The following is a 19,250-nucleotide window of genomic DNA, read 5'->3' on the forward strand; positions in this document are numbered from 1 at the left end:
TTTTTTTTTTTTTTTTTTTTTTTTTTAAAGGTGACCGGTAAGGGGATCTTAACCCTTGACTTGGTGTTGTCAGCACCATGCTCACCCAGTGAGCTAACCAGCCATCCCTATATGGGATCCGAACCCGTGGCCTTGGTGTTATTAGCACCGCACTCTACCGAGTGAGCCACGGGCCAGCCCTTGATCATAATTTTAAAAAACATTTGCAAGACCTGCTGAAGTTATTTACTTCTTTTTTCTTTTGGCGACTGGCTGTTATGGGAATCCAAACCCTTGACCTTAGTGTTACCAGCACCACGCTCTCCCAAGTGAGCTAACCAGCCAGCCCCTATTTACTTTTTTTTAAAACTAACACTCACTGTTTTAGTCCATTTTGTGTTGCTATAACAGAAATACCTGAGACTGGGTAATTTATAAGGAAAAGAGGTTTATTTGGCTTACGATTCTGAGACAGCTGCATCTGGCATGGGCCTCAGGCTGCTTCTACTCATGGCAGAAAATGGTAGGCAGCCAGTGGGTACAAGCAGATCACATGGTGAGAGGAAGCAAGAGAAAGGAAGCAAGAGAGAGAGAGAGAAGGTGCCAGGGTCTTTTTAAGCAACAAGCTCTCGCGGGAACTAATCGAGTAAGAACTCACTCATTAATCCCCCCTCCCCCATGGAGAGCATTAATCCTTTCATGAGGGATCTGCCCCCATGACTCAATCAGTTTCCAACACTGCCACATTGGAGATCAAATTTCCACATGAGTTTTGGAGGGGACAACACATCCAAACTCCATCACTCACTAACACTTTTTCCCCTACTGATGGGCGAAATAATCTACACTTGATTGTTTCTTATTTTAAAGATACTTAGGAAAAATTACATATGGTGTACATTCATAAATGCTGATTAACTATTAAATAAAACACTGGTAACTATTAAGGAGATGAAGTTTTATGATAAATTAATCTCTCTGGGTTTATACCTAGATTGCTTACCCACTGGTTATAAAAGGTTTTATGGAATGTGTGATAAGTTTTGTAGAGAAAACAAAATGATGTTTTCATTAACAGTTGATTTTACAGAAATATTTGTTGCATATACTTAACTACTGAGAAGTTTCTTTATAATAGAGTCTAAACAATCTCATTTCTCTACTATAAAAGTAAATAGCCATAAGATTTTTCTTCTATAAAAACTAGCCAGGATCCCTTGAGCACTGAAAATAATTTAATAATTTCAGAAAAATGTCTCTTATAGCACTATTCTGTTTAAGTAGAATGATTCTGCATAATATTACTTCCCAATAATTAAACTTATATTACAAATAATCAACCCTTCTGGAATAAGATGCACCAAAGTGGTTTTCAAAACTTTAGTGTACATCAAAATCTCCTGACAAGACTATCAAAAATGCAGATTCCTGGGGCTTACTCCCATAGACGCTGATGTTCAGTAGCCTGGGACTGGGTCCTAGAATCTGCATTATAATTAATAATGAAGAAAGTGCTAGGACACACCTTGGAAGCACTGTTCTGGTTAGGCTTGTGATTTTCGTAGCATTTCATGATGTACTTACTTAGGGTCAAAGGAAATTATTGTGATGATACATTATGCTATATGTATTTCACAAAATGAAGCAAATTATTTAGCAGGTGTTAAAGGGTTGATGTGAAGGACATCTAATCTATTATGTTAAAAACAATCTTGTGAAAATTTTAGGGATTGATCTTTCAAGAAGTAGGGATATACCACATTTTATGTTTTAAAGATGTTCCAGATAAATCAAAATAAAATAACGACAGAGGAAGAAGCATATTGTACTTGCTAAAGCATTCTTAGAGAAATACCATTTTCTACATTAATTTTTTTTTTGCCTTTTGATTTTTTTATTACTCAGAAAAGCTTCATTTTTTAAATTTAGCTTTCTGACTCTGTGCTTGTGCTTTCAACACTTTCACAACCATTTTCTGCTCATCAATAAGGAAAGTATGCTTGATCCTGTCATGGACACATTTGGCACACATGGAGCCACCACAGGCCCTGCTGACATGTTTTTTCATTTTAGACAACCTCATAAGAACTTTAGGTCTCACAGCACGAACCCCTTGAAATCTGTCTGGACACACGCCACATGAAGATTTTGGTGCTTTCCCAACCTTCTTGGTATAAAGGGAAACTATTCTATTACCAGGGGTTTGGGACAGTCTAGTTTTGTTAGAGGCTGTATTGTAGGAAAGCCTACGACGGTATGTCAGACACTGGATCGTTCTGAGTGCCTCTCTAGACACCATCCCCAGAAAAGCTTCTATATTAAATTTTTAAAAATACTTAAAATACTAAAAAAAAAAAAAAATAGAATTACCATATGATTCAGCAATTCTGCTTCTGGATATATATCCAAAGAATTAAAACCACGGTGTTGACATGATATTTGCACACCCATGTTCATAGTGGCATTATTCACAATAGCCAAGAGGTGACAGTGACTCAAATGTCCATTCACAGATGAACAAATATACAAAATGTGGTATATACATACAATGGAATACGGGGGTCCTTCAAAAAGTTCATGGAAAGATTAGTTTATCTCTTAATTCTATTTTTCCACAAACTTATTGAAGTACACTCATATTATTCAGCCTTAACATAAGGAAGAAATTCTAACACACACTACAACATGAATGAACATAGAAATAAACATTTTTTAAAACATATACTTAATCATAGAAAGTGATAACCTTTCCCAAGGAATCATGTTTCTCCAGTTAAATATGGAACAACATTTTAAGCAGAACAACATCATTAAATATAAACATGTTATAAGAGATATGTCTCTGAAGTAGTGCTGTGTAAATATTATTATTTAAAATTCACTAGGGCACATGCCAAGATAAACTTCAAATGGATCAAAGATTTAAATATAAAACATGAAACCAAAGATTTGAATATAAAAGAGAAAAGTACAAACACACCATCAGAAAATTCCTTTCTAAACTTGGGGTAGTGAAGTTTTCTAACTAAAAGTTAAAATCTAGAATGCATGAAAGAAAAGACTAATAAAATTTATTACATGAACATAAAAATGTCTATATAGCATTATAAAACCCAGGGTGGAGCAAGATGGCCAACTAGAAGAACCTATCAGATAAAATTTATTACACGAAAATAAAAATGTCTATATAGTATTACAAAACCCAGGGTGGAACCAGATGGCCAACTAGAAGATCCTACCACTTGTTTCTCCCACAAGGACAGACAAAACTGTGAATAAACAACTATATTTGGAAGAAAATTACTAAAGGAGAGCACTGAAGCACATCAAAGGAAAAACAAAAACACTAGTGAGCACAGAAACTCAGGATAGCCACAAGAGAACGGAAGGAAACACCTAGCTTCCATTACCCCATCCCCTACCAGGATCAGCTGGAAACAAAGAAGAACTTCTCCCTGAGGGGGAAAAAACTACATGCCACAGTCAGTACATGAGACCATGAACCCAGGATCCTGGGTCCACAGCCCCTCTAAATACCTGCACCTGGAACCCAGCACAGCTGCAGCAGCTTGTAGGTCAGGTCAGACCTGACACCAAGAGGAAACCTCTCAGCCAATAATAGAGGGAATAAAAGGACCCCCAAAGCCCTTGCCACTGAAGACCTTAACAACCTATGCCACTGCTGCCACCGCCTAAAGAAACTTCAACAGCCAAGGTCACTGAGGCACCAACAGTTATCAGTGATACTGATCACAGCTGAAGAAGCTGCCCCAAAACTATACCACTGCATCTGTGTGGAACCAAAATCACCACACCCTTCCCAACCAGCCCACTAAGACCCAACTGCTGGTGAAAGACTGTGTCTATGAAAGCCATTCTGTGAAGTTTGGAAGAGATGATTGTTCCACTTAATACACAGACATCATTGCAGGGACACAAGAAACATGAAAAAGTAAGGAAATATGACACCACCAAAGGAACACAATAACATGCTAGTGACAGACTCCAGAGAAAAGGAAATCTAGGAACTCACAGAAAAGGAATTCAAAGAATGATCTTTAAAAAATTAGGGCTGGCCAGTTAGTTCAGTTGGTCAATGTATGGTGTTATAACACCAAGGCCAAGAGTTTAGATACCTGTACCAGCCAGCCGCCAAAAAGAAAAAATTAAAATCCAAGAAACAACAACAACAATAAAAAACTTAATGAGGAGGACTGGCCAATTAGCTCATTGGTTAGAGAATGGTGCTGATAACACCATGGCCAAGGGTTCAGATCCCCATACTGGCCAGCCACGAAAAAAAAAAAAAATGCAGATAGACAATGCAACAAAATCTGGAAAACAATCCATGATATGAATGAGAAATCTGACAAAGAAATATATACCATAAAAAAGTTCCAAACAGAAATCCTACAGCTGAAGAATTCAATGAATGGAATAAAAAATACAATAGAGAGCTTAAACAGCAGACTAGAACAAGCAGAAGAAAGAATCTCTGAACTTTAAGATAGGTCATTTGAAGTTACCCAGTCACAGAAAAGAAGAAAAAAGGTTAAAAAGAGTGAAGAAAGCCTGCAAGAATTATGGAACACTATTAAATGAACAAATATTCAAATTATTGGCATTCCCAAAGGAGAAGAGAAGGGAAAATGCATCAAAAACCAATTTAAAGAAATAATAGCTGAAAACATCCCAAGTCTTGGGAGAGATATGAACATAGAGATCCAGGAAGCTCAAATGTTCCCAAAAGATTCAACCCAAAATGTCATCTTCAAGGCACAGTATACTCAAAAGTCAAAAACAAAGAGGAATCTAAAAACAGCAAGAGAAAAGCACCAGGTCATATGTAAGGGAATCCCCATTAGACTAACAGAAGATTTCTTGGCACAAACCTTACAGGCCAGGAGAGAATGGGATTATATATTCAAAGTGCTGCAAGAAAAAAATTGCCAACCAAGAATACTATACCCAGCAAAGCTAACACTCAGGAATAAAGGAGAAATAAAATTTTGCACAGACAAGCAAAACTGAGGATTAGGTTAGGGTTAGGGTTGGCTGGGTAAAGACTACATGAAAGAGACCTAAAAAGAACAGGGAACAAAAGCAAAAACAGACATATGGGATAATATCAAACTAAAAAGCTTCTGCACAGCAAAGGAAACAATCAACAGAGTGAAGAGACAATTTGCAGAATGGGAGAAAATATTTGTAAACTATGCATCCATCAAAGGATTAGTAGCCAGAATATACAAGGAACTCAATATACAAGGAACACCAAAAAACAAAAACAAACAAACAAACAAAACCCAAATAATTCAATCAAAAACTGTGCAAATAAGTTGAATAGACATTTCCCAAAAGAAGACATATAAATGGCCAACAGGTATATGAAAAAATGCTCAACATCATTAACCATCTGGGAAATTCAAATCAAAACCACAATGAGATGTCATCTTAATCCAGTTAGAATAACTATTACCAAATAGAGAGAAAATAACAAATGCTGGCAAGGATTCAGAGAAAGGAGAACTCTTATACACCTTTGGTGGGAATGTAAATTAGTATAGCCATTATGGAAAACAGTATGGAAGTTCCTCAAAAGACTAAAAATAGAACTCCCATATGATCTAGCAACCCCACTACTGGGTATATATCCAAAGGAAAGGAAATTAGTACATTGAAGAGATATTTGCATTCTCGTCCTTATTGCAGCACTATTCACAATTGCCAAGATATGGATAGTGGAATATTAGTAAGCTATAAAAAAGAATGAAATCTAGTCATTTGAGACAACAGAGATGAGCTTGGAAGACAGTATATTAAGAATAGTAAACCAGGAACAGAAAGAGAAATGCTATATGTTCTCACTCATAAGTGGAAGCTATGAAAATTGATCACATAGAAGTAGAAAATAGAATGGTGGTTACCAGGGGCTGGAAAGGGTGGTGGGATACTGAGAGGTTGGTTAATGGATACAAAAGTACAACTAGATAGGAGGAATAATATCTAGAGTTCTATAGCACTGTAGGGTGACTATAATTAACAATTTAGTATATACTTTTAATTAGCTAGAAGAAAGGATTTTGAATGTTCCCAACACAATGAAATGATAAATGTTTGAGGTAATGGGGGAAAAAAATCAGTGGTTGCCAGAGTTTCAGGGAGGGAGGGAGGGGAGATGAACAGGTAAAGCATAGAGGATTTTTAGGGCAGTGAAACTATTCTGTATGATACTATAATGGTGAATACATGATATTACGCATTTGGCAACACCCATAGAACTAGGCAACATAAAGAGGGAATCCTAATGTAAAACTGAGTTAATAATAATAGATCAATCTTGGTTTATAACTATAACAAATGTACCACACTTATGTAACACATTAATAATAGGAGAAACTGCATGTGTTGGGGTAGGGGGTGGGGATATGGGAACTATTTGTGCTTTCGATTTCTCTGTAAACCCAAAACTGCTATAAAAAATGAATTAATTAACTGTGTTAAAAAAGAAAGCCCACACTAAACAAATCAAATGATAAATGACAAATTGGGAACAAAATTTGTAATTCATATCACAGAAAAAGGTTATCCTCCCTAATTTACAAAGAGTTCCTAAAAATTAATTTTTTTTTTTTGGTCCTTTTTGAGACCGGCCGCACCGCGCTCAGCCAGTGAGTGCTGTGAGTGCACCGGTCATCCCTATATAGGATCCAAACCCGTGGCGTGAGCGCTTCCGCGCTCCCAGCGCCGCACCCTCCCAAGTGCGCCACGGGCTCGGCCCCCTAAAAGTTAATTTTTAAAGTACTAACACAAGGTATGAACAGACAGTTCATGAAGAAACACAAATTAAAAGTGTAGTATACTTATACATCAATAATTTTTTTACCCATTGGATTGGCAAAAAAATACAAAAGTTTGACAATACTCTCAGATGGTAGGCTGTGGGGATATACACTTCTGTGGGAGAGTAAACTGATATAATCCTATTGGAGGGCAATTTAGCAACTTATATCGAAATTACACATGAATTTACCCTCTGACCCTGCAACCCTTACTGGCAATTTAATCTACAATTATATCTGCACCTATATGAAATAATGTATGTCAGTTATTGACTTCAGCATTGTTTATCATTGGAAACTACTGGAAACAATCATGCATCCATCAATAGAATATTGGGTAAATAAATGTTGGCATATATATAAACTGGAATACTGTGCAGCTATAAAAGACAAGATGCTCTAGGTACTGATTCGTACAGGTATCAAGACATATTAAGTAAAAGAAAAAAGCAAAATGCAGAAAAATGTTTATACTATGCTACTTGTAGTGTAAAAATAAGATTGGGAGAAATAAGAATATAAATTTATATTTGCTTGTACTTGTATAAATAACTTCTGAACAGACACTAAAAAACTAATTAAAAGTGGTAAACTGAGATGGGGGAATTCAGTTCAAATGGGAAAACGACTTTTGCTGTATGCCTTTTCACATTGTTTTGATTTTCGAATAAAAAATGTTATGGCTTGCCAGTTGGCTCGCTTGGTTCAAGCGCAGTATTATAACACCAAGGTTAAGGGTTCAGATCCTCTTACCCGCCAGCCGCCAAAACAAAAACAAAACAAAACTCTGGAAGAACGACTGAGAACCCACAAAGTCAAGACAGAAAGATTCCTCTCTACATTGTTACTGTTTAATATTAACACATTCCCCAGAGATTACATTTTAATAGAACGTATCAAGAACTATTTAAAAGTTGTGTGCTTTGTTAATAAAGACATTTACTAGTTAAGAATTGAAAAGCAGACTATTTGTGAATCCCTTTGGGAAGATAACACAGATGATGAGTAATCTAGGTTCTGGGTTTATGGGTCTTGGAAAATGAGCTTCCGTCTATTAAAGGTCTGTGATTCATCACACGTCCAGTCATGTCCAAAAACATATCCAGCCACAAAAACACATCAGCCACTCTTATCTGATTCACACTCTCTCAGTGATTTACAACATAGCTGGGCTCTGGGATCCTGTCCACAAAGGACAAAGCAACGGAGCACTTTGCCATTTCCCACCAATTTCCACATCTCATCCTCCTACACTCAATAAAATCAACTCACCTTGTGTTTGTTCTTCAGGAGCTTCTTTCAATGTGAAGTTTTCTTGTAATTTTTCCCGAATTGCTTCTAGGTTATGTAGAACATCTCTAATTTTTCCCTCGGATGTGTTGGAAGTCACTAGCTTTGGAGAAGCCGAGGCAAGGTTCATCCCAGAAGAAAAAGTCTATTGATGAGTCATGAAAAAATAAATGGAAGTCCCTTATAGCACCCATCAAAAACTATATTCAAGTTCTGCCCTATATCTGTACTTTTTAATTTAACTCCTAGCAAGTTTTTTTGGTTTTCTTCTTCCAAGAAACTGGGCAGGAAGATCTTTTTAAAACAAAATTAAGCCCTCAAAATATGTGCCTTGAAAACAATCTGAAATAATACATACAAAAATACCAAAGAGTGCAGCAAAAATATCAAAGAGTGATTATTTCTAGGTGACAGGGTTATGAAGGATTTTAATTTGTTTTCTTTAAATTGTAATGTATTTTCTAATATTTTGTACAATAAATGTGGATTTCTTAGGCAATACCAAAAAAGTTTTTAAAAAATTTAGGCCCATCTAACAGGGCCTTTACAAAGTAAATAATACAGATAGTCACTGAGATAAGTAAACTGCAGAGGGCAGAATAATCTCCTGACTTTATATCATGGTATTTCTCAAGAGCCAATGTAAACATGTTGCCTGCATCCAGGCCCCACTTTCTGGGGCCTCCAACACATGCTCCCTGTCCAGTTATTGCTCAATACTGCCCTTCACCTACTCACCAACTTTGACACCTGACTTTCCTTCCTAATTCTGCATAATCCATTCCCCATTCTATTCACCAATCATAGCAGTAGTATAGTAAACACTACACTCATCGAGGGCTCTCCACGTGCTATGTATTGCTGACCTCCAATTTGCATAACAGCCTCACGAGGTAGGTTCATTATCCCCATTTTACAAAAGAAGTTGAAGTTCACGGAGGTTAATTAAATTGCCACAGTCAATTATATCATCCTACATTTTCACATTGCTCAAGCACTTTTTTATATAAATCTCTTTTAATCCTCACAATAAGCCAATGAGGTAGCAGGCCATGTATCGTTATTCTTATGTTATAGATAGGAGCCTGAGACTCAGAAAGATGAAATGACTTGCCCAAGGTCATCATACTAGTGAGTGGCAATGTCAGGTCTGAAAGTCAGATGCTCAGACTTTCTATCCCAACACATCATCTCACTGAAGACCCATCTATTCACTCATTCGTTGGGTATTTGTTGAGCACCTACTATATGTGCCAAGTACTGTGCTACAGCCTGGGGATACAATGGAGAACAAAAGAACAAAAGCATCAGTCCCTATCCTCATAAGGCTTAGAGTCCAGTGCAGGGGTAGGGATGGAGGAACAGACATTAATGAAGTATGGCACAAATCTGTGACAGCTGCTACAAATGAAAGGTACATGGAATCGTAAGAGCCTCTAACTGGGGGATTTTATTTGTTCAAGGAACTCAGTGAAGGCTTCTCTATGAGGAAGCAGTGATCTATCTAGGGTCTGAAGAATGAGCAAACATCACTGCTGTAGACTGGATGCCCCCTCAACCTCATTGAGGCTTAATTCCCACTGTTAACTGTAGAGGGTGGGAAATCCTATTATGGTAATTAAAAGACGGGGCCTTGAAGAGGTGATTAGATTATAGGACAATGCTGTAGTGAATGGATTAATAATGGTGGACATGGGCCTGGTTCTGAGGTTTTTAAAAGGACAGTGCATGAGGAGCTATCTCTCTGCTCTGCTACACCATTTTCACAATGTGACACTCTGCCATCATGGAAGTCACCACCAAAGAAAGGCTTCAACAGATATATTCCCTAGACTTTGGACTTCTGAGCCTTCAAAGCTGTAAACAATACATTTTGCTTCTTTATAAATCACCCAGTTCTGTGTATTTTGTTATAAGCAACAGAAATGGACTAATACGATCACCTAGGTGATGGGGTAAAGGAAGGGCATTCTGTGAAGGGTGCCCTGTAGTGGGAAGAAGTGAGAAACACTAGAGGGACAGATGTGACCAATGTGGCTGGAGCTTACAGAGCCCGGAGGAGGTAGGGTGAGATGAGATGGGAAAGGCAGACAGGGATGGGATCCTACAGGACCTTGCTGGTCCTGTGAGGATTTGGGTCTTAATCCTGAGCAAACAGATGTCATTGGAGTATTTTAAGCAAATGAGTTATATGATCAGATCTCTGTTTGAGAAGGTTGTTCAGATGAACGTGAGGAGAATAGACTATAGGGGGTAGAGAGGATCATTTAGAAGGCAAGAAGCACAGCCTTATAACACCAAGGTCAAGGCTCTGGATCCCTGTACCAGCCAGCCACCAAAAAACATTTTTATTAATAAAAAAATTAAGTTTGGGGCTGATCAGTTAGCTCAGTTGATCAGAGAGCAGCCTTATAACACTAAGGTCATGGGTTCAGATCACTGTACTGACCAGCCACCAAAAAAAAAAATTATCACAGGCTCAGATTAGAGCTCGGGAGTAGTAAATAGATTTGAGAGATATTTAGGGAGGTCTTGGAACTACTATGTGCTGCATGGTAGGGTGCGAGAGAAGGAGGTGACATAATTCCCACGTTTCTGGTTTGTGTACTTGGAAAGATAATGGGGCCAGCATTAAGATGGGGAATGCTAAGTGTGATATGCTTTTGAAATATCCAAGAGGAAAGATGAGAAGGAAAATACCAGCCTAGAGTTCAGAGAAAGTTCCAGGCTGGAGATATAGTTGTGCAAAGAAGCGGTAAATAAAGCCATGGTTGTGGGAAAGTCCACTTAAAGGGCAAGAGGAAGGGACCTACAACTTAGCCTTGAGGAATTCCAGCATTTAATTGCTGAGCAGAGGAGTGAGCCTGCAAACAGACTGAGAAAGCACAGAGAGGGCCAGAGAGAGGTGGGAGAAAGCTAGAAAACTTGCGTCCCAGAAGAAAAGGGAAGGGAAGGCTTCAAGAATGAAAGCGTTGATCAATTGTGTCAAAGGCTGAGGAAAGGCCAAAGCAGATAAAGACTAGAATGTCTGTAGGCTTTACATAGAGGTCAATGGTGATCTTAAGAGAGAAAGCTGGTTAGGTGGAATGATAAAGATGGGTTCTAGCCCACCTGAAGCTCCTAGACCTCATCTCAAGCATTCCAAATTTCCAGTCATCCATGTTTGGTAGTAAAGAGAATGGTAAAAGATTGAGACTTATTGTATCCTTCAGCTTCAAACATATTTATGTTACTCCAGTTGGAAGCTGTCCCTAGCCCCACCGCTCCCACATCCTTTCCTCTCCAGCTGAGCCTACCATGCACAGGATGCTCTGTTCATCGTCTGGTCCAGATTCTGAGGGGGGCCCCTGATTCTGAAGGCTCCTGACAATGTCTTCAAGCTGTTCCACCAGCTCTGTCAGCTGCCGACCAACTTCTGTGATGTTCTTCTGTACCACCACCTTTAAAAGAGCAAAGTTTGGCTCCTGGGTTACATAAAACTGGACCCAGGAAACACTACTACACAGAGGAAGCCATAAACACCATGGTACTGGCATAAAGACAGACATATAGACCAATGGAGTAGGATAGAGAGCCCAGAAATAAATCCTCACATATGGTCAAACAATTTTAACAAGGGTGCCAAGACCATTCAATGGGGAAAGGACAGTCATTTCAACAAATGGTACCAAAAAAACTGAATATCCGTATGCAAAAGAATGATGTTGGACCCTTAACTAACATCATATATAAAAATTAACTCAGAACGGATCAAAGACTTAAATGTAAGACCTAAAACAATACAACTCTTAGAAGAATACACAGGGCAAAATCTTTGCATTGGATTTGGCAATAATTTCTTGGATATGACACCAAAGGCACAGGCAACAAAAGAAAAAATAAAACTGGACTGCATGAAATTTTTAAAAATTTGTGCAACAAAAGACACTAACAACAGAAAGAAAGAAACAAAGAAAGAATAATAATAAAAGACACTAACAACAGAGTAAAAAGGCAACCCACAGAATACAATATTTACAGATCATACATCTGATAAGGGATTAATACCAGAATATATAGAAAATTCCTGAAACTCCACAGGAAAAAACAAACAACCCATTTAAAAAATGGGCAAAGGACTTGAATAGACATTTCCCCAAAGAAGATATACAAATGGCCAATAAGCACATGAAACAATGTTTAATGTCATGAGTTACTAGGGAAATGCAAATCAAAACTACAATAAGATACCATCACACACCCATTAGGATGGTTACTATCAACAACAAAAACAGAAAATAACAAGTGTTGGTGAGGGTGTGAGAAGATGGGAATCCTTGTACACTGTTTTTGGGAATGTGAAATGGGACAGCTGCTATGGAAAACAGTATGGTGGTTGTTCAAGAAATTAAAAATAGAATTACCATACGATCCAGCAATTCTTTTTTTTTTTTTTCTTTTGTCTTTTTTCGTGACCGGTAACGGGATCTCAACCCTCGGTGTCGTGCCCATACCGCAACCGGCAACGGGATCACAACACTTGGTGTCGCGCCCACATCGCGCTCAACCAGTGAGCGGACCGGTCTCTATATGGGATCCGAACCCTCGGCAGGAGCGCCGCCGGGCCGGCCCGATCCAGCAATTCTTTTTTTTTTTTTTCTTTTGTCTTTTTTCGTGACCGGTAACGGGATCTCACCCCTCGGTGTCGTGCCCATCCCGCAACCGGCAACGGGATCACAACACTTGGTGTCGCGCCCACATCGCGCTCAACCAGTGAGCGGACCGGTCTCTATATGGGATCCGAACCCTCGGCAGGAGCGCCGCCGGGCCGGCCCGATCCAGCAATTCTACTTCTGGATATATACTGAAAAGAATTGAAAGCAGAATCTCATAGATATGTTTGTAAACTCATGTTCATAGCGACATCATTCACAATAACTAAAACATGGAAGCAACCCAAGTGTTGATGTCCAATTGAATGAATAAGCAAAATGTGCCATATACATATAATGGAATGTTCTTCAGCCTTAAAAAGGAAGGAACTGTTGACATATGCTACAACATGAATGGACCTTGAAGACACTGTGCTAAATGAAACAGGCCAGTCACAAAAAGACAAATACTATGTAATTCCATTTATAATCTGTATTTAGAGTAGTCAAAATCAGAGCCAGAAAATAAAACGGTGACTGCAGTGGGGGTTGGAGGGGCGGTTGAGGAGAAAATGGGAAGTTACTGTTTGATGGGTATAGAATTTCAGTTTTGCAAGACAAATAGAGTTATGGAAATGGATGGTAGTGATGCTTTCAAAACATTATGAATGAATTTTTTTCTTTATTTAAGTTTTTTTCCTTTCAACTGAAGACCATTAATTGGAATGAATATATTTAATACTGATGAACTATACACTTAAAAATGGTTAAGGTAATTTTAAAAACCAAAAAAAAAAAAAAGTAAAAAAAATTTTAATTTAAAAAGTAAGATAAAATATTTTTAAAATAAATTTTAAAAATGGTTAAGATGGTAAATTTTATATGATGTGTATTTTCACAATAAAAATTATTGGGAGAAAGAGGTAGAGGTTGGTAGAATGGATAGAAAGTACAGATCTATCTATATACTGCCTCCAAGAGATTCGCTTTATATTCAAAGACACAGATAAATTAAAAGTGAACTAAAATAACAGTAATAATAATAATAAAAGTAAAAGGATGGACAAAGATATTCTATGCAAAGGGTAACCAAATGAGAGCTGGGATGGCTTTACTAATATCAAACAAAATAGATTAAATCAAACACAGTTACAAGAGACAGTGAAGTACATTTACATCAACAAAAGGATCAATTCAACAAGAAAATATAACAATTATAAACATTTATGCACCAAACGCAGAGTCCCAAAATATATGAAGCAAACATTGACAGAATTGAAGAGAGAAGTAGAGAGTTCTACAATAATACTTAGAAACTTCAATAACCACTTTCAGCAATGGATAGAACATTTAGACACAAGGTCAGTAAGGAAATAGAAAACTTGCACAATACTAAAAACCAACTAGACCGAACAGATATACACAGAACACTCCACCTAACAACAACAGAATACACACTCTTCTCAAGAGTACATGGAACATTCTCTAGGACAGACCATATGTTTGACCACAAAAAAGTATCAGTAAGTTAAAAAATTATAAAGTCATACAAAGTATCTTTTTCAATCACAATGGAACGAGGTTAGAAATCAATAACAGAAATAAAAATGGAAAATTCAATTATATATGGTTATTAAACAACACGCTTTTTTTTTTTTTTTTTTTGTCTTTTTTCCGTGTCCGGCAACAGATCGCAACCCTCAGTGTACAACACGCTTTTAAATAACCAATGGGTCAAAGAAGAAATCACAAAAGAAGTTAGAAAATACCTAGAGATGAATGAAAATGAAAACACAACATACCAAAACTTCATGGGATACAGTTAAGGCAGTGTTCAGAAGAAAATTTATAACTATAAATGTCTATATTAAAAGAAAAAAAAAGATCTCAATAACCTAAATTTATACTTTTAGGAACTGGAAAAGAAGAACACACTAAACCCAAAGCTAGCAGAAGAAAGAAAATAATAAATATTAATACAAAGATAAATAAGACAGAGAATAGAAAAACAGCAGACAAAATCAGTGAAACCAATAGTTGGTTATTTGAAAAGATAAATGAGGTTAACAAAACTTTAGGTAGACCGATAAAAAGAGAGAAGATACAAATAACTTAAATCATAAATAAAGTAGAAACATTACTATTGACCTTACAGAAATAAAAAGGATTATAAGAGAGTACTATAAAAACTATATGCCTACAAATTACATAACCTAGATGAAATGGACAAATTTCTAGAAATACAAAAATTACCTAAACTGACTCAAGAAGAAATAGAAAAATTCAACAAATGTGTAATGAGTAAAGATATTTACTCAGTAATTAAAAACACCCCAAGGAAAAGTCCAGGACCAGATGACTTCACTGGTCAACTTTACCGAACACTTAAATAAGAATTAGCACCAATTCTCAACCTCTTCCAAAAAATTGAAGAGAGGGGAACACTTATTAACTCATTCAATGAGGCCAGCATTACCCTGATATCAAAGCTAGATAAAGACATCACAAGAAAAGAAAGCTATAAACCAATATCCCTTATAAATATTGATGCAAAAATCCTCAACAAAATACTAACAAACCAAATCCAACAGCATATTAAAAGGATGATATACCATGACCAAGTGGGGATTTTTCCCAGGAATGCAAAAGTGAGTCAGCCTAAGAAAATCAACCAATGTAATTCATCACATTAATAGAATGAAGAAAGAAAACCACGTGATCATCTCAATTCACACAAAAAAGGCATTTGACAAAATCCAACTCCCTTTCATGATAAAAAACACTCAGAAAACTGGGAATAGAAGAGGATTTCCTCAACATGATAAAGGAGATTTTTTTAAAAGTTATAGCTAACATCATACTCAGTGGTGAAAGACCGAAAGCTTTCCCCCCTAAGATTGGAAACAATACAAGGATGTCTGCTTTCACCACTGTTATTCAACATCATCCTAAAAATTTTAGCCAGAGCAATGAGACATGAAAAGGAAATAAAAGGCATTTAAATTAGAAAGAAGTAAAACTACCTCTATTTGAATGTGACATAAACCCATAAATAGAAAATACCAAAGAATCCATAAGAAAGCGAGTAGAACTAATAAATGAATTCAGCAAAGTTGGTAGGGCACAAGATCAACAAAAAAACAGTTGTGTTTTTATATACCTGCAATGAATATTCCAAAAAAGAAATTAAGAAGGCAATTCCGGGCCGGCCCGGTGGCGCACTGGACAGTGCGGCGCTTGGGAAGCGCGGCGGCGCTCCCACCCGAGGGTTCGGATCCCACATACAGACCGGTTCCCGCTCACTGGCTGAGTGAGGCACGGGGGCAACACCGAGGGTTGCGATCCCATTGCTGGTCCCCGGTCCGGTACGGGGGCAACACTGAGGGTTGCGATCCGTTGCCGGACACGGAAAAAGACAAAAAAGACAAAAAAAATAAATAAATAAAAATAAAAATAATAAAAAAATAAAAACAAAAAAATCTGGCTTTGAGAAAACTTGGAGCAGATTTTCCCTGTTCCGAACTCCTCAGCAAGTCATCAGTCATGAAAAACCATACTAATGAAGTAACACAAAATAGACAGTTCATCAAGCTTTTAATCTTCTTTCATTCTGCAGTGAAGAGTCTTGGATTTTACTCAGAATTTAACATGTGAGAAGCAAAAGATCAAATAAAAGTAAATTTTATAAATAAAACAAAGAAATACAGGTAAAGAAACAAGACTTCAACATACAGACTTAAGAAAGGCAAAATATGGGATCCAGCTGGTTATAATGCAGTGCTATAGCACAAGATCAAGGGTTTGGATCCCCTACCAGTCAGCCACAAAAAGAAAGAAAAGAAAAAGAAAAAGAAATAAAATATCATCTAAAATAATAAAATACCTATAAATCTAACCAAAGAGGTGAAAGACTTATACAAAACACTGCTGAAAGAAATTAAAGAAGACCTAAATAAATGGAAAGAAATTCTACATTTTGGGGGAAAAAAGACTTAATAATGTTAAGATGTCAATACTACCCAAAGTGATCTACAGATTCAACACAGTCTCTATCAAAATTCCAACAGCCTTTCTGCAGAAGTGGAAAAGCTAATCCTCAAATTTATATGGAATTGTAAGGGACCTTGAATAGCCAAAACAATCTTTAAAAAGAACAAAGTCAGGAGACTCAAACTTTCCGATTTCAAAATTTACTACAACAAAAAGAGGAGAAACAAAGAAAAAAAACAAAAAGAAAAAAACGGACAAATTTACTACAAAGTGATAGTAATCAAAACAGTGTCGTACTGGCATAAGGATAGACAAATATATCAATGGAATAAAATTGAGAGTACAGAAATAAACCCGTACATCTATGACCAACTGATTTCTGACAAAGATGCTAAGTCCACTCAATGGGGAAAGATAGTCTCTTCAACAAATGGTGCTGGGACAAGTGGATTTTCACATACAAAGGAATGAAGTTGGATCCCTACCTCACACCATACACAAAAATTAACTCAAAATGGATCAAGAACCTAAATATAAGTGAAAAATCATAAAACTCTAAGGAGAAAACACTGGGATAAATCTTTACAAACTGGGAATTGGCAATGGATTTGTAACTATAACACAGGAAACAGAAGCAACTAAAGAAGAAAGATCAATTGGACATCATCCAAAATTAAATTTAAAACTTTTGTGCATCAAAGGACATTATCCAGAAAGTGACACCTCCTAGAATGGGAGAATGTATTCATAAGTCAAATATGTAAGTTTAATATCCAGAATATATTAAAAATTCCTACAATTCAACAACAAAGAAACAACCTGTATTAGTCTGTTCCTGTTGCTTATAACACAATACATGGAACTGGGTGATTTATAAAGAAAACAAAATTTATTGCTTACAGTTTTGGAGGCCGGGAAATCCAAAGTACAGGGAACACATTTGGTGAAAGCCGTGGTGGTGGTGATAGTGACAGCAGGGTATTACATTGTGAAAATGGTGGAGCATAGAGAAAAACAGTCCCACTGCTTTCCTCTTAAAGTCCTCAGAATCACATCCCTGACTACCATTATTAATCCATTCGCCACAACATGGTCCTACAATCTAATCACCTCTTCAAGGCTGCACCTTGCAATTACCATAATAGGATTTCCCATTCTCAACAGCTATAGTGGGGATTTAAGCTTCAACGAAGTTGGCATCCAGTCTACAGCACAACCCAATTTAAAAACATTCTAAGGACTGGAACAGACATTTCTTCAATGAAGATATACAAACGACCAATAAGCACATGAAAAGATGGTCAATATCATTAGTCATTAGAGAAATGCAAATCAAAACCCCAATGAGATACTACTTCACACCTATATTAAAGTGTGAAGGCTTTACTAAAAACCAGTAACGCCCAGAAATAAGTGTTCACAAGAATGTGGAAAAATTGGAACCCTCATACATTGCTCGTGAAATGGTGCAGCCATTGTGGAAAACAGCTGGTAATTCTAAGAATTACCACATGATCCAACCATTCCACTCCTAGGTATATACCAAAAGAATTGAAAATAGGTTTCAGATTAGTGATGTCAAAGAAAAAAGGAAAAAAAAATTCAAAATAGGGACTCAGATACTCATTCAGCGATGTTCCCTGTGCCATTATTCACAAAAACCAAAAGGTAGAAACAATCCAAATGTCCATGGATGGATGAATGGGTTTTTTTTTAATGTGTACATCCATACAGTAGAATATTATTCATCCATAAAAGGGAATAAAGTTCTGACACGTGCTACAACACGAATGAACCTGGAAAACATTATACTAACTGAAAAGAAGCCAGACACAAAGGGACAAACATTGAATGATTCCACTTATATGAAAAGCTAGAACAGGCAAGTTCAGAGACAGAAAGTAGACTGGAGTTACCAGGGGAGGGCGGGAGGGTTTTAAACGAGGAGTTATTGTTTAACGGGCACAGATTTTCAGTTTGTGCTGATGAAGTTTTTAGCAACAGATATTGGTGATAGTTGCACATTAGAAATGTAAATAATGTCACTGACTTGTACACTTAAAACTGGTTAAAATGGCAAATTTTGTGTTATATTTATTTTACCACAATAAAAAGTTTTTCACACCAAGGTCAAGGGTTCAGAACCGTTCCAGCCGGCCGCCTAAATAAATAAATTTCAGAGACGGAGAGCGCGAGGAAAAGAGACCGCGAAAAGACTGGAAAGAAGTGGAGATACGCCACGGTGAGCCGGGTTAGCAGGATTTCAAGAAATTTGGAATTTCTTTTTTTCTGCTTTTTCATACTTTTCTAAACTTTCCAAAGATTCTCAAGAGCGGATTCGACTTTCAGACTGAGAAAAGTAATGTCGAGGTAGACCTGACGGGGAAGGGGGACGAGCCCTCTGGGGATGGGGGCCGGCGGCGGGGGCAGCCCGGGGACAGAGGGCGTGCGACGCGGCCTCCCTACCGGCGGCTGCGCCGGGCGGCGCTGGGGCGCGGGGACCGAGCTCGGGGCGGGC

The 19,250-nt window shown here is 37.4% G+C and overlaps 1 protein-coding gene and 1 pseudogene across 1 annotated transcript in view; both read right to left on the reverse strand.

Annotated features, from left to right (window-relative positions):
• RNF135 (ring finger protein 135) overlaps positions 1–19,250 on the reverse strand; it is a 25,832-nt gene that overhangs the window by 6,315 nt on the left and 267 nt on the right. The window contains exons 2-4 of the mRNA XM_008585517.1: positions 19,199–19,238; positions 11,408–11,551; positions 8,094–8,256 (exon numbers count right to left, since the gene is read on the reverse strand). Coding sequence (XP_008583739.1) covers positions 8,094–8,256; positions 11,408–11,551; positions 19,199–19,238 — 347 coding nt within the window. The remainder of the gene's footprint in view (positions 1–8,093; positions 8,257–11,407; positions 11,552–19,198; positions 19,239–19,250) is intronic.
• Positions 1,892–2,278, reverse strand: LOC103601135 (annotated as a pseudogene).

This window comes from Galeopterus variegatus, unplaced genomic scaffold (genome assembly GCF_000696425.1).
Source record: "Galeopterus variegatus unplaced genomic scaffold, G_variegatus-3.0.2 Scaffold3602, whole genome shotgun sequence".
Classification (NCBI taxonomy): Eukaryota; Metazoa; Chordata; class Mammalia; order Dermoptera; family Cynocephalidae; genus Galeopterus; species Galeopterus variegatus.